A 26,851-nucleotide genomic window follows, 5' to 3' on the forward strand; every position below is an offset into this window, starting at 1 on the left:
AATTAGGACATTTTCACTTAGGGGTGTACTCACCTTTGTTGCCAGCGGTTTAGACATTAATGGCTGTGTGTTGAGCTATTTTGAGGGGACAGCAAATTTACACTGTTATACAAGCTGTACACTCACTACTTTACACTGTAGCAAAGTGTAAATTCTTCAGTGTTGTCACATGAAAATACAGTATATAATAAAAGATTTACAAAAATGTGAGGGGTGGACTCACTTCTGGGAGATTATATATATATATATATATATATATATATATATATACACACACACACATTGTCTCCTTGTAAAATAATTTATGTAGCCACCCTCAATGAAGTCTTCCAAGTCTAGCCAAAAGGTAACACAAAGTGAGCTCCATGTAAGGGAGGCAGTTTTCTCACCATTCAATTGTGAGAATAGCTTGGAAGGTGAAAATAGAAGTTTACTGTTAATGGTCCTAACACGGAACACTCAGGTCACATTGTGTACTACTCACCTCTCCATATCAAAACACAGTCTTCTCTTTCACAACTACAGGACATTAACGCACAAAGGCTGATAATATGAAATATTGGCTTTCCCTCTCAGAGACCATTTCTAGTTTGCAGAGTGTTTATTTTTGAACAGCGTCTCCAGGCAAAGTTTTTTTTTTAAGCTGCTAATCCAGGAAAGCTAATGCTGACATCAAAAAGTCTTCCTTCACTTTATTTTTTTAATATTAAAAACCTGTTATATGTAAGGGGCGGCAATGTTGCTATTTTTGCTGATAACAAAAAACAACGTTGAATTACTAAAACTCAGCAGCATAATGACATAATAGAGAAGGATCTGTACACAATGGCAACATGAGCACTTACATGACAAATGAAGCTTCATGATGATTGATGAATAATTTTGTACATAGACCAAAGTAATAGCATTGCCCCTGTACAATATTTGGAATACTGATGAGGAAGATTATGCTGAAGAAGGACCTTCGCTGAATGTTAGATACAAAAGCAAGAATAATCTCAGAGGTAAAATAAAAAATGGAGGATGAAAGCATGTGATGTAAGTATATAACATTTTACCTGTATATATAGTATATGGTACATTTTACATATGGAGTAGTGTTTTGGTCCCAGCATTGTAAGAAGGCAGATGCTCATTCCTTGAAAACCCAACTCTGGGATAAAACTGCCTGAGTGACGTGGACAATTCCCTATGGCTGTCCAGTGGAGGGGTTCTTTCAAGACTTAGAAGAGAACTGGCAGCAGTCTGAGGGGAGTAAAGGGGACCGGCAGTTTCCAGCGCATCTGCGGTCCTGGATGGGGGGGGGGGGGCACTCAGGTGAGTATAATTTGCTTCACCAAGTAAAAATAAATATGTGGCAGGATTTGTTAAAGGGGAATGGGAGGGGAATGTTTTTTGCCCAGAGCTGGGCCTCAAAGTGAAACTGAACTCAATAAGTGATCATTGAGGACATCTATAAAATGTTAGGCATGTCTACACATTACCTTGAAAAATTTTGCCATTTGTCTTGAATTCCTGCAGAAAAATAGCAGGGTACATGCATATGTGCCATGACTAAGGACTAATCGTCTGAAACACATGGGCTGTTTTTTTAGCACTGTACATGTTCCTCAAGAAAGAATTCTATTATAATGGATTTTATCCTGAGTGTAGACCATCCCTGTTGTTATTCTGATCTGTGGGAAGCATTGTTAGCCTCCAGGTGTGAATATTGGATGGAGCTGTCATTGAGGAAGGTAGAAGTGCCCTCACACCTGACTTCCTAATATGTGAGGATGTCTAGACTGTGCCTACAGCCTCATAGCTGTATATCTGCAGTGTGTGATCTAAGGCACTGCAGCATTTGACTGCTAGTCTCAGGAGATTTGATGGTGTCTGTACTCTGCTGCTCACTGTTCTCTTTGATGGAGACTGACATGAGGACGTAAAACCCTGCCTCTTCCAAGATGGAGGTCTCTATACAGAGACACAGTGCACACGCAAGGCATGGTACGTTAGTTCCTCTTTGATTTTATGTAAGCATCACAAGTATCTTTCTGTAAGGCAATGAGCAATGTAAAAAGTATAGACACTCACAGTAACCAATCAGCTTGCACTGGTCTGACTGCATACTGAAATGTATCTGGTTGCTGAGTTAGAACCCTTCATACCTTTCATTGCTCTTTGCACTGCCTTACCAAAGCCTGACTACTGAAAATACTCCATGATACAATACAGATACATCATTTTCCCTGCTGGATCTAAAGAGTACAGATAATGATAGATGACGATCAGCTGAGCACCGCAAAATTCTCCATACTCCATCTCCTGTGTGCAGAAACAAACAGCAAAATGCCAAACATCTCTTAACCTTCATTTCTATCTGGCATGCTGCATATCAACCACTTCCTTAGCTCAGTATCAAACAGCTAAATTCAGCACCCAGGATTACTGTTCCTGTCTCCATGGCAACCCAAGCCCCGGCACCTCCACCACGAGGGCAGCCATGTTGGAATGCTCACACTAGTTAATTGTATGAGAACACTGGATGGTTAAGGACCACATGGCCCATCTTGTCTGCCCATTTTCCTATTAGCCATTAAATCACTCACTAATTGGATGCTGGAGGAATGAATTTCTGCTGTACAATAACAATGTAACCCGTTTTGTTCACAATTCCATGGAATCATTAAGCATTGTGTAGTTCTGTGTTAGATGTGCATAAGTCGATAGAAAGAAAATTCTGTTATTTGATTCCTGGACTTTATGATAAGGAGAATAAAGTCAGACTTTAAAGAAACAGCTACTGCCGCTGAAATACTTTGAGTATGCCACTGAAGGCCTTTAAGAGAACCAGTTGTGACTGGATATTTGCAAGACTCTTAATAATTAGTTGCTTATGGCAAACATATTTGCCTCGGTATTTAGCTTTACTTGGTTTCTCTGACTCTGTAACTTGAGAGTCAGACAACAAAGTGTTTGACTGTTGCTGCCCTCTCACTTGCCTGAACTCACACAGTATGCTCATACTTTGGGAAGCAGGGTGTCAGGTCAGGCAACTGATAGGGCCGTGACTTCAATTGACTTCTCAACCCCTGGCGCACTGAGCTGTCAGGTACTAACAAAGAAAATAAGTGGTCAAATATAAATAATTTGTACAGCTATAATAGTTAAGATTGAATTATATTAGGACTATTCCATATTCCCAATCATGACTGGTTCCCCTTAACCTAAAGATCTACAGACCTATAGCAAGCAATTCAGTTTCAGCTTACTTCAGTCAGATTAGTGAAAGTCAAATTTTAATTGGTTACCACACATTCTTTTTGTCTCTACTGATTAAGCCGAGGTGTATTACAGCAAATGAGACGTGCCTGGTCTATGCATTGCACCTTGTATTTTGCAAGCCATCTTCTATATTTTTCAAAATGACTTTATTGCACGATTCTGTCATCTTTAAATACCCCAGTTTACATCCTTTCATCTGGTGTATGACAGGCCAAGCTGCTGATGACGTTGCTTCCCACAATGCATTGCTTCAGTACCTGTCAACTGTATAAATGCTCTGTGTCATTTTATGGACAAGTTGTGCCAAGCAAATAGAGAGGGAGAGGGGAAAAGGAAATGCGGTCATGTGGCCTACACACCAAGGAGAAAAGTCATTCATGGAAATCCCATAGAAAAGTATGAATAAAAGCTGATTAACACACATTATGGGGTACATGAGAAAATCTATCAGAGATAGAACAAAGACAACATAAATGAATAAACCAAAGCAATTATATTCATCATAGAATAAACACTCAGACACATTAAAGTAACGCTGTTTGCCAATAAACCTATTATTCAGACACCTACAGAAAAGTGATAAGTGGCCACACTGCCCTACTAGTGTGGGAGGTAAGTCAAGGTTTGCATTATACAGTGGGCTCTGATTTTGATGCTTCCAAGAAGCTTGAACAGCCTTTTTAATATCTGCAGTTTCTGGTGACAGCTCACTAAATGTAAAAACACAAAAGGTTTACCAAGTGACTTCAGCAACATCCTCAGCTGATTATATTGTTCTCCCTCCGACAAAAAAAGAAAGTGATCTAGTTTACCATAATTAAAGTATATCTATAGGCCTTTTTTTTTTTTGATAGAGTATGAAAGGGTTAAATCATCTGTGTGTGCCACTGGGATGATATCGCTGCACTTCTTGTCCCAGGGACACATCCAAAGGGAAGGGAATCTACTTTTGGATAGTTGTCACCAGAATAAGTGTCCCCACCCAAAGATTTCCCCTGAAAACTGTAACATGCAGGATTTCGCATCACTTTCTGTCTCAGTGACAATAGTTACCTGGACAATAGCCACCAGGACAATTTTCACCAGGACCATTTCCTATCTCTTTCTGTCCCAGTGACAACATTCACCAGGACAAATAATTAAGGTGAATCTCCTCGGTGGGAAAAGGCAACAATAAATAACTTAATAAGGTTTTGAACATGTCCCTACTCCATGCAAACCTTTAAGAAATAACATTTTGGCTTTATACTTTAATCATGCTAGGAACACATCTTCAGGCTTCAACTCATGATTTATTTAGTTTCTTAGTTTTAAAGCAGAACTTCACTTTTCCAATCAACACTGAATATTTGTAATCCTTATGTTGCTAGCATTAATAAATAGATAAGAAAGTATTTCATATTTACTTGTTTTAAACTTTATTTTTTACATTTCTTCAAGTACTTTCTGGTTTCTATGCCTAGGCAAATGATGTCATACATCCCAGAAGTTTTCAGGAGTGAAGTAGGGGAGGGGGAGTTTTCTTAGCTAAACACACCCTCCTGCTTGCACGCCTCAGCTAATTGAAGATGCCTTCCAGGAAGTAAATTCTACATGGATCATCTGCCCTTGGTCAAAATAAAGCATGTAGACAAGGATGGATGGGGGAGTTTGTTTTGAACATTAAAAATAAATGAAATAGCATTTTTGGTTTATGGTGCTCAGATGCAGTGTAGTTCTGCTTTAACATCTACTCGTAAAAAATATTTAGCAAAGCATCAAACCCTTTACAATTTATTACAGCAAAATGTCAGTGCACCTAAATCCCAGATCATCAAGCAAGCATCCAGCACTGAAGCACGCCTTTATCCTATAACTGTACCAATAATAACCTAATCAATCAAGTGTAAACGCAAACATCATGGTACAACACCATAATATGACTGTGCAAGAACACCACCGCCACTGATCAAACATTTATTTTACGGTGTCTACTCTGCACATCCTGCAAACTTTGGAAAGGCTTCCCATATCCAGTTCACTGTGGTTGGAAATCACTCCACGGTCACTTATCATTTTTACGATCTACACAACACTGCCATACTGCTCCACAGTACACTGAACAAAACATCAAGCTTCAGTAAAGCAAGCAAATTTACATGATCTTCTTCCAGCAAATCAGCTTTAACACACGGATCGCTAGAGAAATCAATGAATAACATCCAAAATTACATGCTGAACACAAGCTTTGATATACAGAATTATTACAACAAATCTGGGCTCATTTAATGCAAATCTGTTACATTCGAAGCAAGATCAAGCATGGCAAGGCAGACTAAAATATTTAGAAACTGCTTTTTACAGATTCTTGCTGAAAATCTGCAGTTCAGTACCTTTTATTCAAATCTGTCACACATAGCAGAAAGCAGCATGAAGCCAGGAACTTCGGACGTTGCTTTGTGCTTGGTTGGCGTAGATAATTATAAACATAGCTGTGCTCAGAGTGAAATTTATATTATACTGTCATATTAATCTGGACACTGACAGCCTCAGAGACAACATGTTACCTTATCAATGTAGCATTATGAAGAATCTCCTCCATGTCCAGGCACCCTCTTAGAGGTAACTGACATCTTTTAGTATCACAATGAAGGTAGCAGTGACCCGTGGCAACTAATCAGCTTTCAACAGCCAAGAGAGGGTGGATTTGTAATAGACATTTTGTGATTTTGCAGAACTTAAAAAAGAAACCCATGATGTTGCTTACCTCTATAAGGAAGTCTCCAGTCCTCAGGCCGGCTTGCCATGCCACCCCATCCTCATCCACTGATTCCAGGTACTGCAGAGCAGGGAAGGCCGGTGTAGGGTTAAATTCCTCAATAGGAGTGTCCGCTAAGAGGGAAGAAAAAAAATCACTTAACCCACAAGACTCCAGAGAATTTGTTTCAGACCAAGAAGTCTTAGTAAGTAACAAACGGGTGGGAAAAGTGATCTGTAGCCTCAGATTTTACAGATACAATTTGTCCCATGTGTGCTCATCTCCTTCCTATGAACATGTCACATATTAGGCAGGTCTGAACCTGGAAAAAGTTCACTTAGTGTTTGTTATTCAGTAGGAGGTGGGTACAAATATCTACTGGACCAATATGAAAAGCAGGAGTTCTGACTCCACTGACTTTGTGTTTGTTCCAGGTCTGTGACTTACTGAAAACAAAAGAAAAAATATGAAGAAGAGCCCTGGAGCTGGTACACAACTTTGGGCAACAGCCTCAGGTGTTTCACTTAATGTGTAGGTCAAACCAAAACCTTTTTTTTCTGATTTTGTAGAAGGTAGGGAAGGAAAAGCACTCAAGTTGGGTTTTTAACAGTACTGTGTTCTGACTGGACATACATTTAAGTGGCTTCACTTCATAAGAGACATATATGGCCTTATTGCAGACAATGTACTTAGGCCTCATGCTCACTGGATGTTTGGCCATCTCTTCTAGACTCCTTTCTTCCCGGCAGCAGCGATTGGCAGAAAAAACACTTGATGCCTGTTAATTCATTTCATTGGCCAGAATAATAGCTTACTTTGGCCACTGACTGAACTAACACTTATGTGCTACATGTACCTAGCGTTAACACACATTTAGATGTGTTTACATGCATGAAGTGTTTTTTCTGCCAAAACGCTGCTGGTCCTAGCTGTGGGGGTTTTCTCTGCCTCTAAACGCCTATGTGTGCATAGACACATAGCCTAATATGCGGGGCTGTTTAGAGGCAGAAAAAACAAAATACCAGATGCCCCTAACGGCAGTGTTAAGTGCTCAGTGTGCATGAGGCATTAAGAGTAGTAACCTATAGGAACCAATAAGAATCCTCTGCGCTGATGTCAGAGGAGTATAAGATGCCTTCTGAATGGCTATATTAGCGAACTGCATCTATTATTTAGTACTCAGGTATTAGAGCACATTCACTCTCAGATATTTAACCACTTACCTACAGGGCACTTTTACCCCCTTCCTGCCCAGGCCAATTTTCAGCTTTCAGCGCTGCCGCAATTTAAATGACAAATGCGCAGTCATGCAACACTACTGAAACAAAATTTGTAGCTTTTTTTTGAGACATATAGAAATTTATTTTGGTGGTAATTAATCACCAATGGGTTTTTTATTTTTTGCTAAACAAACTAAAAAAGACTGAAAATGTTGAAAAAAAAAAGTTTTTTCTTAGTTTCCGTTATAAAATTTTGTAAATAAGTAATTTTTCTCCTTCACTGATGTGCGCTAATGAGGCTGCAGTGATGGGCACTGATAGGCGGCACTGATGAGGAGGCACTGACAGGCATTATTGGTGGGCATTGACAGGCATCACTGATGGGCACTGAAAGGCAGCACTCATATATGGCACTGATAGGCGGCACTGACTGGCACTGATAGGTAGCAATGATTGGAACTGTTAGGCGGCACTGACAGGCGTCATTGATAGGCGTCACTGAAAGGCAGCTCTGATGGGCACTGATATGTGGCATTGATGTGCATTGGCAGGCACTGATATGTGGTATTGAAGTGCACTGGTATGTGGCATTGATGGGCACTGACAGGTGGCACTGATGAGGCTACACTGATCATCAGTGCCCTGATGATCAGTGTAGGTGTCCCCTCTGATGAATGCTGCTTACTGGCTCTTCTATCAGCGTGAGGAGAACACTGCCAATAGCTTGCATTTCCTTGTTTACATGCAATCAGCAACCGCCTGCCCATCATTTCCTTATATGGCGGGTGGTGGTTAAAGTATATCTGAAGCCAAACCTTTTTTTAGTTTTGGATAATTAGGGAAATGTTAAAATCCCTTTCAGATTTCTTTAGCCATCCGTGTGTCAATGAAAATATTTATCATGACTTCCTGTCCTCTAGACCAGCATTTTTCAACCAGGGTGCCCAGGGCACCCTGGGGTACCTTCAGGTGTGTCTTGGCAAAATGCCTATAAATTGCAGAGAAGCCAGCAGGTGGATGAAGCCTGCCTTTAGTTACACAAAGCCACAGGCTTTCATTGCACACCATTACAATTGCACATGTTCAGCTACTGGTGTCCTAACAAGTGTCCTCCACCAGCACTGGGATCACATTAGCTGAATGAAGGAGAGAAACCGAGGGAAAAAAGAATCACTTGAATATTAGTCAGTACCAGTGTGCAAATGTGTATTTGCTTTGAAAGAAAAAATCACTTCTAATCTTGGGTCCTGTGTGTGTGGATGTTGCTGCATTATGTAAAACTATTAGTTTAGTTTTTAACATTTTAGAATGGGGTGCCTCAAGATTGTGCATAATTCTAATGTATGCCTTGACGAAAAAAAAGTTGAAAAACTCCTGTAGACACAACAAGAAATGTGAGGAATCGCCTCTTAGATTGTTGGCATTGAAGCATTTCTCCCCATTAGAATATTATCGCTCTACTATTCTGGTGACAACTCAAACGTTTGGATGACAATGGTCACCAGTACAAACACAGAATGAATCTCCCTAATGGGAGCTTGACAGGGGTTCCCACTGCTTACCACTCTACCAAAACTAGGAAAAAAAGTTGGCATTTTAAACTCATTACTTTGTTTCAGTGGTTGAGGTTAAAAACTCTATTTACCCCTCCTATTTATCTTCTCCATTCTATTCTTTTTTTTTTGCTCCCCTGTTCTCTTCCCTCCCTCATGTTGTATTCAAACCATTTCCACACTACAACTTGATGGTGCAGCTGGCAAACACCCCTTGTCACTTTACTAAACCATTAGAATAATTTGTTCACTCTCCTTCCACATGGTGAATCCATTTGTTTCATTCTCATTTCCCGAATCTCTCTTGTGTTATAGGGGTCAATTCACTAAGAGATAAATACCACATGGATTTTTTTGTTAAATTAACTCATGCAGTATTTATTTCAAAAGCAGTCAATTCACTTAAAAACATGCCGACTGTGTTAAATATTTATGTTTTACGATATTTAACTCTTAAATTTTGAGTAATTTTTGGTGTTTTTTTCACAATTTTTTTTTACGCAGGCTAACACTGCACAGGAATGCACACAGCAATACTATGAAATCACTGTAGTGTGCTTTCATTCACAAAATGATCTCCATCTGATGAAATGTTAAATTTTTACACTGATGCATTGTATATTTTTCACTTTCTGACCAGTGCAGAGTTCCTCTAATTGTTATTTTGTACATTTCTAAAATACCGCCAGCAAATTGACTTTAACTACTTACCTGCCGCCCTATAGCAGAAATACTGCTACAGGGCGGCACGGCTGCGCAAAATCACGTAGATATACGTAATTTTGCATTTCCGGGTAGGGGGCATGGGCAAGCCATTTGCGACCTCAGCTGTCTATCACCAGGTCCCGGTGATTGACAGCATAGCAGAGCCATACAAAGCAGTGTGCCTACAGTGGAAAGCACACACACAGCCTCACAGTAAAGCACACATAGCACACAGTTAACCCTTTGACCACCCCACATGTTAACCCCTTCCTGCCCAGTGTCATTAGTACAGTATCAGTGTTTTTTATTAGCACTGATCACTGTATTGGTGTTACTGGGGATGTTATTGACACCAAGTCAGTTCCCCCCAGTGTCAGAATGCCCACTGCAGTCCCGCTATAAGTCGCTGATCACCGCCATTACTAGTAAAAAATAATAATAATTAAAAAAAAAAAACTAAACCATTAAATTTACACAGTGTAGCAGAATACATTTTGCCCTAAATTTATGATGAGATTTATTTTTTAAATTTTTTTTATTGGACATGTTTAATAGCAAAAAGTCAAAATTATAGTTTTTTTTCTCAAAATTGTCGGTCTTTTTTTGTTTATAGCACAGAAAATAAAAAACTCAGAGGTGATCAAATACCACCGAAAGAAAGCTCTATTTGTGGGGAAAAAAGTATGCAAATTTAATTTGGGTGCAGCTTTGCATGACCGCGCAATTGTCAGTCAATGTAACGCAGCGCCGGAGGGCAAAAAATGGCCTGGTCAGGAAGGGGGGGTAAATCCTCTGGAGGGCAAGTGGTTAATGATTTATCTAATTTTTTTGTGGTATTTATCTCACTATTTTAACAAATGTGCGGTATTTACCTCACATTCAATATTTTACTTTGATGAACTGACTCTTTTATTATCTCATGCAATAATTTATGCAAATGAGTCACGTGACCGTGTTATCTCATGCGGTAACCTTTAGTGAATTTACCCCATAATGTCTTCAGTATGTTTATTATATGTTTTGCAGCCCCGTTTTGCCAAAACAAGGTTTAAATAAAGCAAAGAAGTAAAAATAATAATGGGATTTATGGATTCCTTAGGATAGTCTGTAATGACATGGCTTACTAGTCTCTCTCATAGTACAAGCAGATTAGGCAGCAGTGTTGACTGGTCATGTTTAGTGATTTCAACAGCTTAAAACAATATTCTGTTCTTTAGTTAGATTTCTTCTTCAATAAAGCTATGCTTATTGAACTAAATGTTCTGCCTAATCTTCTAATTAAGGGATTATTTCTCCATGCATATATACTATATAATATTCCTTCATGTTATTTTGTGTGTATATAACTTCCTTGTCAACTGCGCCTCAGTGTGCAATGGCCAGCTAAAATATTCATAACTACAAACTAATGCCTGCAAAGCTTTTTTTTTATTGGCTGAACATACAGCATATGAGCTCACTAGGGGACACAAACCATATCCTGTGGTGCTACAGTAATGTCAAGAATTCCTAGTGAGCTGTCAACCTTAATTTTTCTGAATATGCATTGCTCCCATAGAATAGGGGCCTCCTGTATGTAGGTCACTGGTGCAAGTATTTCCACATCCCTTTGACATACATTATATTAAGAGTAAACCAGTAGGCTGCTGGGTGCTTGTGCCCTGAGGGGAACCAGAAATTGAGTTTTCTTTCTCCTATAGTATAAGCATAGCAAATATTAATAACAGCCTATTATAGAAAGAGTGCATAGGGAGCCTGCTGTGCAGCTGCAACTGTTTAATCCTCTGGTAAGATGGTCAGAGCTCTAACAGCTTCCTCTTTGTAAAGCTGTAGACCCACCACACACATTACAATCTGACTGTGCAGTCTACCAACAATATGCAGTATCATGGCCTGCCTGACTGGATATTAATTAATTCATTGGAAAGTCTAGATAAGTCCTCATGCTACCTAGTTTTGGTAAATCTAAAGGGAATTGTACAGAAGTTGTAACGAGTATGGTGAACTGTAGCAAAATCTGTGAATCTGTTTCTTAAGACCGGTGATGTCAATTATACATCTACATGCTTACATTGGCATGCACTGCACTTAAATATGTATATATAGCATTGGCTGTCTTCAATCCTATAGTGTCAGCTCATGGGCAGAACAGTGGCTTAGTGTTTATCTCTATGACTGCTACATTCTAACAAAAGCACAAGAGTATCCATATCTGACCTACATACAACTTCCATCTTGGAGCTCAGACATCCTCCCACAATCCAAAAACATACTATCTAGCTTTAGGCCTAAATGTGTGTATATGTTAAGGGGTCACAGACTGGTGACAGTGCTTCTATGTACTGAAACAGTGGTTCTCAATCTTTTTGAGACCAGGGCCTGGTAAAGTCTTCCAAAGCCTTCCATGTCTCAACATCAAGTTTATACTCATACATTCAAATGATGGGAATGCAAAACATGAACTTAAATGCTGGAAGGCTCTGGATGGGGCTGGGTGTGGGGAGGATGAAGAGTGAGTTAAGAGGGCTGCAGCAGACTTTGAAGCTCTGTAGGAGATGCGATTTCTGGAGGGGAGTAGGGAGCACTGGGGGAGGTTGGGGGCACTGTGGGACAGTTGGAGGTTGGGGGCACGATGGAAGGCTGGAGGCTCTGCAAGCAGGCCAGGGGCCACTGTGGAAGGCTGGGTAACACATGGAGTCTGAGGACTCTCAGGGGGTCTGTTGACCACTATGGGAGGTTGGGGGCACTATGGGAGTGGAGAGGCACTGTTGGAGGTTAAGGAATCTGCAGCTGCCTGGAAGCTCAGGAAAGGGGAGGCCATGGCCCAGCAGTGGGCCATGGTCCGTTGGTTGAGAACCATTGATCTAAAACACAGTGGTACATGTCAGTGCTTACTAAATAAGGGGAACTACTCATGTCAGCTTCCCACTCACAAACCTTAACAAAAAAAAAGCTGATTTTAATATAGGAAGCGGTTTAAATCTCCAAACACAATTACCTCTTTTACTGTCTCTGCTTTCAAGGGAATAGCAGTTGTGATACTGGATGCCCTAATAAATTCTAAATGTTCCCCTAACGTAATGCATCACGTTGAATGACAGCACCACTTAGACCTGTGTAAATTCTTATTGCTTCAAAGGAGTTTTTTTTGTCCAGCTTCATACCAGCTCAACTATAGGATGTGGAGGAGGTACTGATTTAATCTTTCCACATGGGCCTGAATATTATAAGACAGGGAGACATTATAAACTCTCATTAATACCTTCTCTTCCAGTCCTCATCGGCTCTTCTCTACTTTTAACTCTCTACTTTCTCTGCCTCCACCGCCACCTAGCACCTCACTCACTGCCCACGAGATTGCAAACCACTTCAAAAACAAGATTGACGCAATTCGTAGGGACATCGCCACTACACAGACATCCACCCCACTTAGCATTCCTCATACTATACCTCCCTCAACACTTTCCTCTTTTGACCTCGCTACTATCAAAGAGGTCCCTAAGGTTTTCTCAGAAGCCCGCCTCACCACCTGCCCCCTGGACCCTGTCCCCTCACAACTCCTTCAGTCACCCTCCTCTTCCATCCTATGCTCCCTCACTCACATCTTCATCTTTCCCTCTCTACAGGTGCCTTCCTCTCCCCTCTAAAGCACGCGCACATCACTCCCATACTTAAAAAACCCTCCCTGGACCCCACCAACCTGAACAACCTAAGACCCATCTCCCTGCTGCCATTTACCTCTAAACTCCTAGAACGCTTAGTCTACAATCATCTGAGCTCCCACCTCACCGACAACAACCTTCTCGACCCTTTACAGTCTGGCTTCCGCCCTCTACACTCCACTGAAACTGCCCTACTAAAACTCTCTAATGATCTACTAACTGCTAAAACCAACGGCCACTATTCAACACTACTACTACTCAACCTCTCCGTGGCTTTTGATACGGTTGAACATCCCCTCCTCCTTAAAAAACTACACTCTCTTGGCCTCAGAGACTCCGCTCTCTCCTGGTTCTCCTCCTATCTATAGCAGCGCTCCTTCAGTGTTACCTATAATGCTGCCACCTCCTCTTTATTCCCTCTCTCTGTAGGGGTTCCTCAAGGTTCTGTCCTTGGACCCCTTCTCTTCTCCATCTACACCTCGTCCCTTGGTCACTTGATTAACTCCCACAGCTTCAATTACCATCTCTATGCTGATGACACGCAAATCTATCTGTCTACACTTCACCTCACCCCTTCAGTCTCCACTCGCATCACTAGCCTACTAAGTGACATATCGGCTTGGATGTCACTCCACTTCCTCAAACTCAATCTTTCCAAAACTGAGCTCTTAGTATTCCCCCAGCCCGTGCCCCCTCCACTGACTTCACCATAAATATCGATAACACAATCATCAGTCCATCCCCTCATGCCAGGGTACTAGGTGTAATCCTAGACTCCCATCTGTCTTTCCAGACCCAGATCCAATCGCTGACAAAATCATGTAGACTTCACCTCCGCAACATCTCCAAGATACGACCATTCCTAACCCCGGAAACCACTAAGCAACTTATTCACTCCCTTTTCATATCACCCCTCATTGGCCTACCTCATCGCAGGCTATCCCCACTCCAGTCCATCATGAACGCTGCTGCCAGACTCATCCACCTTACTAACCATTCTGTATCTGCCACCCCTCTCTACCAATCCCTCCATTGGCTCCCAGTTGCCCAACGGATAAAATTTAAAACACTAACAATGACATATAAAGCTGTCCACAACACTGCCCAAATTACATAATTGATCTTGTCTCTAAATATCACCCAAACCGTACTCTCAGCTCCTCGCAAGACCTCCTACTCTCTAGCTCCCTTATCTCCTCCTTACATGCTCACCTCCAGGACTTCTCCAGGGAGTCCCCCATCCTCTGGAACTCCCTACCCCAATCTATCAGACTATTGCCTACTCTACTTACTTTTAGACGATCACTGAAAACCTATCTCTTCAGGGAAGCCTATCCCGCCCTCTGCTAATACTGGATTCCTCTACTCTTCCAACCACTCCATCCCCCACAGTTATTACCTATTGTACCATTAAACCCTCCCTCCTAGATTGTAAGCTCCAAGGAGCAGGGCCCTCAAATCCCTCTTGTATTGAACTGTATCGTTACTGTATTGTCTCCCACTATAATGTAAAGCGCTGAGCAAACCGTTGGCGCTATATAAATCCTGTATAATAATAATAAACAGTAACTGTTTTATTTTTTTAACAAAACGGGGTTGTTTACTATCGTAAACTGCACTGGTGATTTTATGCGGTCAGATTATGCACCAACAAAGCACCCTTTTCTTGACACTGAGCAGCGGCAATACCTGAGCTACAGGTGTCTCATGTATAGGGAGATGATGATTGCTGAACCAAGCTGCACTGGCTATACAGGCTGATGCCTACAAAAGAGGTGCAGTGCAGCAGCACAAACTTTCATATCCACAGACCCCAAAACTTTCCAGAGCTTTATTTTTCTTACCAAACGATACAGCCAAAAAGGAAACAGATGCCCCTCCTTTTTTCAGCTTTCTTTTAACTTTTCTCAATAGTGTATTTAATATCTACAAATGGAGTTCTACATAGAGAATGCATTGGCCTCTTCACACAGCTTGATTTACGCTACCTGATTTGCAAGCCTGTGTGCTGGAATAATGGCTTCACTTCATGGCAGGCGTCAGTGTCGTTTGACATCCCCTAGGTCAGTGCTAGCCAATTTACTTTATGACACAAAGTAGCCCTCTGAATGTTTTATAAGCAGTAAACAGCAGCCTGCTGGAAATGAAGTCTCGTAAAGACCCAGAGGACTGGCAAATGCTGGGCTGAGGGATCAATTGACGTCTTCTAGAAAAGTCAATAATAAATCTGCTTGTGCCTACACCCCACCCACCCGCGCACTGCTGCTGGATCCTAGAAGACATCATCAACACCTGTACATGCATCCCTCTGGCATCTGCTCATGTACAGGTCCCACATTCCCGCTGAGTCGCATTATTTCACATCATTAAAATACTACTGACCCAAAAAAAACTGCACCAGAGGCTTTCAAGCTTATACGTTGCCATGCACTGCAGTTAATATATAAAATAAAAACATCTCAAGGTTATTTTTATACTAAAAAAAACACACACATATTGTTTCTATTTTCATGTTATTTAAAGCACTAATTTCTTATACAGAGAAGCTTGTAATGGAAGAGGAAGGGGCAGTACTAGGAGCCAATCAGTTGTGCTACATATGCCAACCTGCTAACGAGGAACATGCTGACAGGTGGAGACAGCAGAGGGATGACTCCTGTTCCTCCTTCACTGTCTAATGACAAGCTGGGGGCAGATTGGTGACCAGGCTTAACTGCAGCAGAGAAAAGTCAGTTCCATGACCTGGCTGTGCTGCCTGCGATTGCTAAGTAATTCTCAGGAATGGATGGACAGAAATAAAAAATCTTAAAAGGTAAACTATATGTATTTCAACTCTATATTAACTGATTGCCCTGATTTCAGCTTTAAGCGTCAATTCACTAAGCTGTTTCAGTTGTTTTTAACTATGTGTTATTTTATCAAATGATGACGTTCTTATCAAAACATCAATTTTTTCATACATGGTGATCGAAAAAAGGTGTGGATTTAAGTTTTTGATAATAATATTTATTTTTCATGTTGGCAGTTCTATTAACTCATTTTATCACTACTTCAAATGTCTATGTGCTCAGTCCTCAACAAGGACACACAAATTTCATTAGTCAGAAACAGGTGGCATTTTAGGGGTGAAAATATGCAAAATTCTGCATTTTACATGGCAAAAATCCCCACAAATGGAGACTGTACCAACAAAGGATGAAGAACATAGTATGCAATAAAATAAGTTAATTAAAAACAACTTTGATCTTAAAATATCATATGATAATGAATACACTTGAACGCATTCTGCTTTAGTGAATTGACCCTTTATTATTATCAATCTTGATAGTGAAGCTGGTCAGAGGTTTGCATTGGTTACCTGGATCAGAAGATGACTCAGTTGGGATTTAAAAATCAGACAGGTTTGACAAACCTGAAAAATTGCTATTGTTTAATCTGTGTTCATGTTCCCCTATCATCCAGGAAATTAATTGTTGTAAAAGCAATTACAGGTTATTCAGGTTACGCTTGTGCATCTAACTATCCCCCATCTCATTACAGAGCTCCTTGTGTATTAACATAACTGTCCTGAGAACTGTCTAAATCGTCTCTCAGTAACCAATCACATGCAGGCCCTAGAAAATGACAATTGGAACCCGGAAGTTTGAACCTGACTGATGTTTCTGTGGACCAATACAAACATTGTGTTATATTTATTCTTTGCGAAGGTCAGAATGATCTTTCATCTGAAAAAGCATCCAAAAAAGTGAATTTCAGAACCATAAAAACAATAAAGCTGAAACCTAGCATTTGAAAATCTGAATCTGCTAAAATTGTTATTCGTGTAAAGTATGCTCATCCATGCCATATAAATCACTAACCACTGAAATACCTGCTGATCTGACTAGGCCTTAAATGTCAACTCTGTGTTTATATTTAGAGTTTACCATTAGTTTTGAACGTCATAAATATTAATTTCCCAACAAAGCCACGTGCAAGTGACGCTTTTTACATGGCAGACTCCAAAATTAGAATGTGGGAGCCTTTGGGTCCCAAATACACAGACTGTTCCCCTAAACAATAGCAAGGGTAGCCAGGGCCACACTCTAGGTGTGAAATAAATATTGCGGTGCTCACCCACAAAGAAATCCATACAAATCCAAAACAGGTATAGAGGCACTCATGGGTCTTGCAGCAATGATAAATCAGTGCAACAGTGTTTTTACTGTTGACGTTTTCATGAAGTTAGTCCATCTTTCACAAGACTTTCTTGTTCTCAAGTCTTAAGAAAGATGGACCGAGCGTCACTGAACCGTTGAAAGTAGAACGCTGTTGCTCTGCTTTATCGCCATTGCAAAACCTATGAGTGCCTCTATACCTGTTTTGGATTTGTACAGACTTCTGTCTTGTACAATTATGATTTCTGGATTATAAATAAATAAGTCTGTTTGGAAATGACAAAACTATTGTAGTTGGTGGAAACACATTGTGGCCTCAACAAAACACTTTGAAATCTTTCTACTTCCATCAATAATTGACCATTTTTCCCCATTTTGGACTAATTGCCCGAGTAAGGCTAATATAATTTTTTAAGGGATATCTGCAGGTAAATGCAGAATTGCATGTGATCAGACCACAATAACCATGCTCATTAGCATTAAATATCATGGAAAGCCTAGGGCCAACATTCCAGAATCCCAAGGTTCTGTCATTGTTGGGGTCACTTCTAAATGATGGCAGCCAGCAGCAAGAGTGACTCTGGAATGGAAATCAAATATATGGTTCAATAGCAGTGCTAAAGGGAATCTGTATCCTAGACAACCAATGAGATATCATTTTTCATCAGGTTTTTGCAATCAGACTAACGCAAGCTGACCAGGGATTGGTTGTTATAGTTTGCCAGCATACTGGGCTTGTTTTATTAGGTAAACCCTATTCCATAGACCAATGTAAGGTGCACAGTACAGCATCCCATATCAGCCAATCATACAGATAAGTAACAAGAAATTTCTTGCAACTGGTTCTGTGGGTCACTTTACTTTGCATTCTGCTCTGCCTTGCAAAATACGATGACAGCATTGAAATAAATGCAGTAGGTAGTTGTAATTGAAAGTTCCAAATGTCAAACTGCTATCATGCTGTGAAGGTAAAATCTTCCTTAATGATGTGCTACAGGTTTACAGGTTACCATAACTAATAAAAAAAGAAGAGGCAACTTGCCAGGAAAGTCACAAAACTTGCACATAAATATTAGATATGATATGGTGCTCCCCAGCTTCACCTAGCACATTTTTTTTTTAAAGCTTAAGTATATTTGGGTGCAGACACCTGTGGCTATGAGGCCGCTAAATAACTACAAATCGCAGGCCATTGGGACAGGCTGGGGACTTCAGTTGCCACTGGTTGCAAATGCCTTCTCTAAGCCATCTGTATTATCAGCTCTCTCCTTTCCATGCCACTGTGCAAGAAGCACAGTGAAAATACCATAGCATTAGATATTTGTATGTCAACCAAGCAATGTCTGCAAGCTGTGTTAACTCCTGCATGGAAAGAGATGCCTGCGGCTTTGTGTTACCCCTCCCAGACCGCTCTTTGATGTTTAAGCCTTCTGCCTAAAAAGTTTTTGCATCTTGATTGTGTTAATCAGGTGCCCCTGACCACTTGGAATGCAGTATGCGAGCACGATACAATCGCAAGGAGTGGCAAAGCAGGGGGAGAACTGTGTTGTCTAGCAACTGAGAGTATTAGGAATAATTCCTGTTTAATTTTAGGCATGAAAAAAAAAAGACCACAACACACATTACCTGATGATGGCATGCACAGCTGCTTACCTTTTGCCCCTCGGAGAACAAATCCAAAGCCTTCATTATCCTTTTTCTGCAGGACCACAGTCTTCTCTTCAATAATGCAGTCACTGTAGGGAGAATTTCGAGCATAACGACCATTATTACATCCCCTTGTCATCACGGCTGCAGTTGCTCTTCGAGAATACATGTTTATCATGATCACCAATTAATCACACAGCATTACAGGTAATATAAGATAGATTTAAAAAAGGTGCTAAAAATAAATCAAAACAAACTTAAAGAAAAAAAAAAAAAAATTTGCCGTCAGGATCAGTACTACATGGCAGAATGCAAGAGATGGTACTGGAGGAGGAGAGACTGCAGAAAACAGAGGTAGGCACTCGACATGATGATCCCTGCGATGTACAAATGGCTGGGGGAGCAAGCAATCATGTCAGCTGTGTGCCAGACAGAACTACCAGAAAGAAGTGCATTGAATAAGGATCCCTTAAAACTCTGCAAGCTATAGATCCACCAGGGTCTTCTCCCAAACGAAAACACACAGCCAAACAGAGGAAGAATCAGGTGGCATCATGAAGCTGCCAGGGTTTTGTTCTGCTTCTTGTCCGAGCCAGCTAAAGGCACACATTAAGTCAGGGAGAAAAAAAAATACAAAAAAAAAAAAAAAAAAAAATCAGAGCTTTGCATCAAAACCCCATTCCAGCCCTGGTGAGTGTTGCATGCTGCAAGGATCCCACATGGTCACATGACTGCCTAGAATGCCAGCAACGTGTAGCTCCGCGTCATCCAGTGCAAATTTCCACAGCATTAAGAAGACTGCATCATCTCAGTAGTTTCAGGGCAGACTCTAGTCTCAAGAGGATTCAGGCACATGCCACGGTAAAAGCCTGAAAATCAAAACCTCAATTACTGGCCTGACATGAGTCTTACATGCCTCAGATAGTCTTGCTTCCATCAAAGACGACTATAAAGCCACCCTAGCAACAAAATTAACCCCTCATATGCAAAAAGGTCCAGGAGCGAATCCTGAATGGAAAGGTGTTCTACTGGCAGAGGGTGCATGGTCCGCTGTCTGTGAGCAAAGTGCTAGACAGACGTGGACAGGATGGACAGAGGCTGGGGAGAAAGAATCCCCTGCAGCTTTTTGTTTCATGGGAGGCAGCTGCGATCATCCCCCTCAAAAGGGCAGTAAGGGGATAAACCAAGGCACATGACATCCTAAACAAAATCTTGAGAAACAAAAGGCTTTGTCTGCAGGAGATGCTTCATTCTAGGAGCCAGTGCCAGCTTTGGTTGGGCTTTTGATGAAAACATGTCTTGACCTCATATGACCCCACTCATTTAATAGGGACTTGTCAGGATGGCAACTGTCTGTGAAAACCAAAGCTTACATCCATCTCTGGAGGCTGCTATTTCCTAGCTCACAGTAGCCAGGTTTGTTCTATGGCAGACCATAGCAGTGCAGCTTCAATTACAGTAATATGGCTGCCCAAGAACTAGTCCTGCTTCTGGGAGTCAGAAAATTGCAGCTGCCAGCATTGCATTGAACACTCAGGTATGTTGCCATGATAGGTTCCCTCTTTAACCGCTTCCCGCCCACCCGCCTGCAATGTGATGCGGCAGAGCGGCAGCTATAGGTAAAGAGACGTACCCATACGTCGCTCTGGCTGTACCAACACAGGGGGCGCAGCACTTCCCAACGCAACTGCTGTGTCCAGGGGACACAGCTAAATGGAGATCCTGGTGAATGGGACCCGGTGATCATGTGACCGCTATGCGATCACATGATCACTATGTAAGCAAAGCTGTATGAATCAATCTTATTCATAACAGCTCTGCTTCTATTCCTAGTAAGCTGTGATTTGCCCACAGCTGTCACATGATACATGGGGCCAATCACAGCACCCTGTACCTTGTGACCAGCTCCAGCCAATCACAGATCACTATCCTGAGTTGTCAAAACGTAGCTCATTCATGACAGTTCTGACAGCAAGCTTTGCCTTGCAGGATAAAAGCAAAGTGTAAAAAAAAAACAAATCCCTGATCACGCCCCCCCCAAGTAGCACAATGTTACTATGGTAACATTGCACTATTCTGATAAAAGTGTTAAGAAATTTTTTTTTTAAAAGTTAGAAAAAAAAAACATACTGAGAATTGTTTTTTTTAAGAGTTTTTTTCTTTCACTACTTGCCAACCTCTTACCCGCATTTTTGCAGGCGAGCAGAAACTCTTGCCAAATCGACATACTCTTCGGTTGCTTCTTATTTTGGGATGTGAACACTCCTGCGCCCCCTGCTGCCCCACCCCCACCCATCGGTCCAGGGAGAGAAGTGAAAACACTGCACTGAGTAAAAGCACCACTACATTTTACACACACACACGCACGTTAGATTAGCACATTTAACCCTTTGATTGCCCCTATTAACCCTTTGTTCACCCCTAGTAACTTTTTGATCATCCCTTCACCCACCCAGTGCCATTAGTACAGTGCCAGTATATAGAATTTTTCACTGATCACTGTATTACTGCCACTAGCGACATCAGATAACGTCAGGGTCAGTAAGCGCCCCTCCCAGCCAGGGTCAGCTAGCGTTAGATTGCCCGCAGACTATCACACTCACGCTATAGGTCACTGATCACCCCCATTAATAGTATAGTGTTTATATGGATCAAGATATTCATCATGTACAGAACTATACTAGTGATTCCTTTGTATAGTGTCCCCAAAAATGCAGAGTTAGCAGGATCGGCCCCGTTCGCTGCCAGCACTAGCATTTTTCATGGAAGATTTGTATCAATTAGCTGTGGGCCAAGGCAATTTATACACACAATACTGTACATGGTAGCCCACCCAAATTCAGCTCTTTCCAGACAATTCGCATGGAAACCTATCACGGTTTCTGAATTTAAAACTCTTTTGGGCCTAACCCTCAACATGGGCATTACAGAAAAGAATGAATAGCGGTCATATTGGTCCACAGAGCCAATTCATCGTAATCCTGTGTTCTCTGCTGTTACATATATGCCCAACATGGACCAGCAATGAACTGGTACGTCGCTGGACTTTGAGTGGCTATAGCGGGATGATGCCTAGAGCTACAGGCATCATACTGGTATCGTTTTTTTTCAGCTGGCGGTCGGCTTTCATGTAAAAGAAATTCTAATGGCCAATTAGCTGCTGATTATCCCCCCCCCCCCCCGCCTTCCACAGTTTGCTTGGGCTCTCCTATCCCACAGGGGAATCGGAGAATGCAGCCAGCAGGTCCACTGGCTGACCATAGAGCTGATCAGAGACCAGCATGGCTCCAATCATCTCTATAGTCTAAGAGACTGGAAGCTACGAGCGTTTCATCACTTCAGTTTAGCAGGATATAAACAGCGCCATTTGTAAATTGGGAAAGCATCTGATCACACCGATCTTGGTGAGATTAGATAATGTTAGGGCAGAGGAGATATCTAGAGTGTGATAGACCCCAGATTTCTCAAAAAAGAATATATGATAATGCCTATTGAAGTTATAGGGGATATTTGCATCCCCTGTGATAGCATTAAAAGTGATAAAAAAAATAAATAAAAAGGACAGTGTAAAAGTAATTAAAAAAAAATCAAAATAACTAAAGAAAAAAAAAAAGAAAAAAAAAGCACCCTTGCCTCCCTGCACGTGCAAGTATGTAAACTGCAGTTGCACCATGCATGTGAGATATCGCTGCAAACGTCAGATCGAGGGAAGTAATTCTAGCACTAGAGTTCCTGTGTAAATATAAATTGGTGACCTATAAAGGCTTTTAAAACGTCGCCTATCAATAAGAAAAATGTATGTACTTGCCATTGCACGGGTATGCGCAATTTTAAAGCATGTCGTGTTTGGTATCTATTTACTCAGCGTAACATCATCTTTTATATTTTATCAAACAATTGGGCAATAAATTGTGTTTTTGTGCATTAAAATTCTAAAAAGTGTATTTTTGCCAAAACATCTGCATTTGAAAAATTGCTGCACAAATACTGTGTGATGTAAAAAATTTCAACACCCACCGTTTTATTCTCTAGGGCCTCTGCTTTGAAAAAATATATAATGTTTGGGGGTTCAAAGTCATTTTCTAGCAAAAAAACTTTTTTCATGTGAAGAAAAAAGTGTCAAAAAAGGCTTGGTCTTCAAGAGTGGGTGATGTGGTGGCATAAGCTTCTAATGTTAGCACTGAAATGCTAGGATAGTAGAAGCAACCCCTCCAAATGACCCCTTATTGGAAAGTAGACACTCCAAGGTATTTGCTAAGTGGCATGGTGAGTGTTTTGCAGATCTCATTTGTTGCCACATGTTTTTGGAAAACGAAGAAAAAAAACAAAAAAATGGTATCTGTAAAATATTCACCAAGCCTCTTATTAAATTCCTTGGGGTGTCTACTTTCCAAAAAGGGGCATTTGGGGGGGGTGTTTGTACTATCCTGGCATTTTAGAGCCTCCGAAACTGTGATAGGTAGTGGGGAAGTGATATGAGGAAATATGCCCTTTGAAAGCCTGGAGGTGGTCATTGAGCAATACATCATTAAAGTGACAACTATGTGTAAAAAAAAAAAATTTTTGGCAAAAAGTAAAATGTTCCATGGACTCAACATGCCTCTCCGCTTGTACTGCCCTGGCATTTTAGCACCTTAAGAAATGTGATAGGCAGTCAGAAAGTAAGAGCTACTCAAATTACAATATATATACCATAGTTTGTAGACGCTATAACTTTCACACAAACCAATTAATATACATGTGTTGAGATATTTTTTGGTACCAAAGACATGTAGCAGAATACTATTTAGCCTAAATTTATGACTAACTTTGAGTTTATTGGATATTTTTTATAACCAAAAGTGCAAAACAGGTTTTTTTTAAAATTTGCAGTCTTTTTTTTGTTTATAGCACAAAAATTACAAACCACAGAGCTGTTTAAATACCACCAAAAGAAAGCTCTATTTGTGTGAAAAATAGGACATAAATTCAATTTGGTTACAGCATTGCACGACTGCACAATTGCCAGTTGAAATAGCGCAGTGCCGAACAGCAAAAATGGCCTGGTCAGAAAGGGGGGGTATATCTGCAGGAGGGCAAATGGTTAGGACGCGTAACCCATCAAAATCGTATTATTTGCAATACATTAAAATGGACATTAGGTGGTGGTGGTCTGCCATTCAGGGTCACTTGCATGGACAGAACAGCCCTCTGGAACCTGTATGCTGTATAGCAGGACTCAGCTGGTGAGCAGGACAGTCAGGGACTAAATTTCCCAAGAGAGGTAGCATGTGGGCGGGGGCATATATATATTAAAAGTCCAGGAGATTGGCCAGGAGAGTGGGGGAGACACTGAAGGAGAAGGAAGTGTGCTAATGGCTGAAGTGCTGAACTAGGCCACAGAGCCAGGGTTAGAGAAAGAGGAAGAGCGGAAAGAGCCTACTGACCACCTGGTCTGCCACGCTGCCCAGAAGGCCAAGCTGACAGCAGGAGACCAGACGGGAAGCCGAGTCTTAGCTGGAGAGTCTGTGGACTGACCCTCTTTTCAGAGAAAGACAGATCGGTACAATCTGCCATACTACTTTGATCGGGTGAGAGAGACTCATGCACCCACAAACCAACTGAATACTGACAGTTTGTCACCTCAGCTATCTACCTACATATAGTTGTGAACATTACATATACAGTAGTTGCTTTAGTTTGTGGCCTAGATCTCGCAGCCACCATTGAGACACATCTACATTACAGTTTTCTGTTTCAAGCCAGGAAACAGCAGTGCCACCTGAAACAGCAAGTTTCGCTTCTTCAACAAAGCAGGATTCCCATTACCGTTAACTTTTGCCTTTGATGTACAAAGGGAGCTGTCTTTGCCTCTAGTCCTTCATGCCAATTGTTGCTATTTATTACTTGAAATCTGTTCAACATTGAGTGCTTTAAAGGGACCCCACCCTAATTTGCTAAGGAAAGGTGTTAAATCTCCTTTCTTCCTTCACTATCTTTGTGGTACCATCCCAAGGAACTATATCCCACACCTCAACTAAACTTCATACCAACTGGGCCCCAATGAATGCGCAGAAGACATTGTACTGTTCTTAAACGGACAGTGCTCAATTTCAAATGTGAATTCTGTTTCCTTCACATCTAATCCTTGTCATCTAGTTCTGAGGAGACCACAGTAAGCTTACCTGTTTCTTGATAATTGTTTCTGCTCACTGGGGATTCAGCAGTCCCCTCAGATTGGAGGCAGTGGTTTATTTTTGAAAGCAGGCCTGTTAACTATTATTGTTAGTTTACTGTTAATGTTGTTACTTTTGCTCACAACTGCCAACTGTGATTATATTTGCTGCATTTATCAGTGTAATTTTATTATTTTTGACCAAGGTACCTTTATTATCAATATAAACGTCATATTGGTTTATCCTGACTTGTGTGGGAGTCCATTTTGCAGTTGTGATTTACTTTGGTCACAGGAGCACAGTGGTGTCAGCAAAGGTTAGGCTTGCAAAAAGAGATTAACAGGGAACCCCAAAATTACTATGCAACCCTAAAGGGAGTAGTGCTACAGAAGGTAGTGCTAACAACTAAATTAAAATATTAGTATTTAGCAATCAACATTTTTTAGCTTAACATCCCGAGCACCATAAAATAAATATTCCCCAGTAAACTAATTGTTAAATTTCTTACCCCAGCACTTGTAGTTTACACCTTTTGATGCTTCTGGCCTCTTCTCAGTTCTGTTTCCCTGAACTTCCAGTGTTCAAAGGGAACAGTTAAACTTGGACAGTGCAGTCTCCAGTCAATCTGTCAGCTTGGAGAATGAGAGGGGGAGAGGAGAGGAGGAGGGAGGAGCAAGGAAGTGTCTTGCCATCCCAGACTATGAAGCTGTGTGTTACTATTGATGCACACAGTATAGGGAGACACAACTCTAGCCCCTGCATGAAAGGGTGACTCCATAGGATGCTGAAAGAGAAAGGAGTCACCCTGAAACAGCAAATCTGGGGCAGCGGTCATGTCACCACTTTACACTGGAACATAAGCAAGGATTACGAGATGAAGAAGTCTCATTAAGAGACTAAAAAAAGTGTCTCCCTGCAGGCTTAAGTCATAATGTACTAGTATGTACCGCATAGTAGTAGAATATGAGAGATTTACCTACAAACGGAGCCGTCCAGCGCTGGGCTGTCAAGGCTCTCTCTGGTCCATGGTGCTTCCATGTTAACCCTTGTCTTCCTTCCAGGTTCCAAATGTTCGGCCGCTTGAATGACCGAGCTGCGGAGACGTTACTCCCATGCATGTGCACAGGAGCCACTTCGCTGCAACACGCAGAACGGCCCGTAAATGTGGTCAGGCACACGCATGTGCAGCTCAGATCGCATTACCCAATGACAGGCAGGGGACTCATGTATCACAGAAGGGACCCCTAGGGTCTCTTCTGTTATAAAAACCTTCCTGTCAGTTGGTAGCTACCACTTTAAAGGACTAAGGGTTTCATATCACTTTAAACACATCTCAAACTGACGTCACATATGGTGATAAGTCCAGAAATGGCTCTGCGCAGCATGAGCAGCACTGACTCAGGACACAGTGATGTCACTGGGACATTTTAGTTACTGTGAGGTGATGACAGAGAACCCGCATGAATAAGAACTTGCATGACTAAAAATTAACTTTTACTGTTACTGACTTTACTGTGAGTTGCCTTTAACTCTTGAACTGTTGGTGCCAATGAAGACCTTAGGGTTATTTTATCAAACTTGCCTGATCAATAAACTATGCAAGGTGCAAAGTGCAATAACCCATAGCAACCAACTGGAAATCTCTTCACTGAAAAGAAAAAAATACAAAATGGATTCTGATTGGTTGCTATAGGCACTGTATTTTGCTTTCAGCACTTGCTCTTTTTACTGTGTTCCAGCATAAATCT

At 41.2% G+C, this 26,851-nt stretch overlaps 1 protein-coding gene across 8 annotated transcripts in view; it reads right to left on the reverse strand.

The window, feature by feature from the left end:
- Positions 1–26,851, reverse strand: part of SHANK2 (SH3 and multiple ankyrin repeat domains 2) — a 791,629-nt gene that overhangs the window by 200,734 nt on the left and 564,044 nt on the right. For 7 of the 8 annotated variants that reach the window (XM_089684605.1, XM_089684599.1, XM_089684598.1 and 4 more), the window contains 2 exons: positions 18,955–19,037; positions 6,014–6,138 (listed from right to left, as the gene is read on the reverse strand). In XM_089684605.1, coding sequence (XP_089540731.1) covers positions 6,014–6,138; positions 18,955–19,037 — 208 coding nt within the window. Of the gene's footprint in view, positions 1–6,013; positions 6,139–18,954; positions 19,636–26,851 lie in introns of those variants that run through there. The other variant, XM_089684603.1, reaches the window with a different exon arrangement.

The sequence above is a fragment of the Staurois parvus genome, unplaced genomic scaffold (assembly GCF_062004578.1).
Source record: "Staurois parvus isolate SC_StPar_1 unplaced genomic scaffold, SC_StPar_1.0 ptg000350l, whole genome shotgun sequence".
NCBI lineage: Eukaryota > Metazoa > Chordata > Amphibia > Anura > Ranidae > Staurois > Staurois parvus.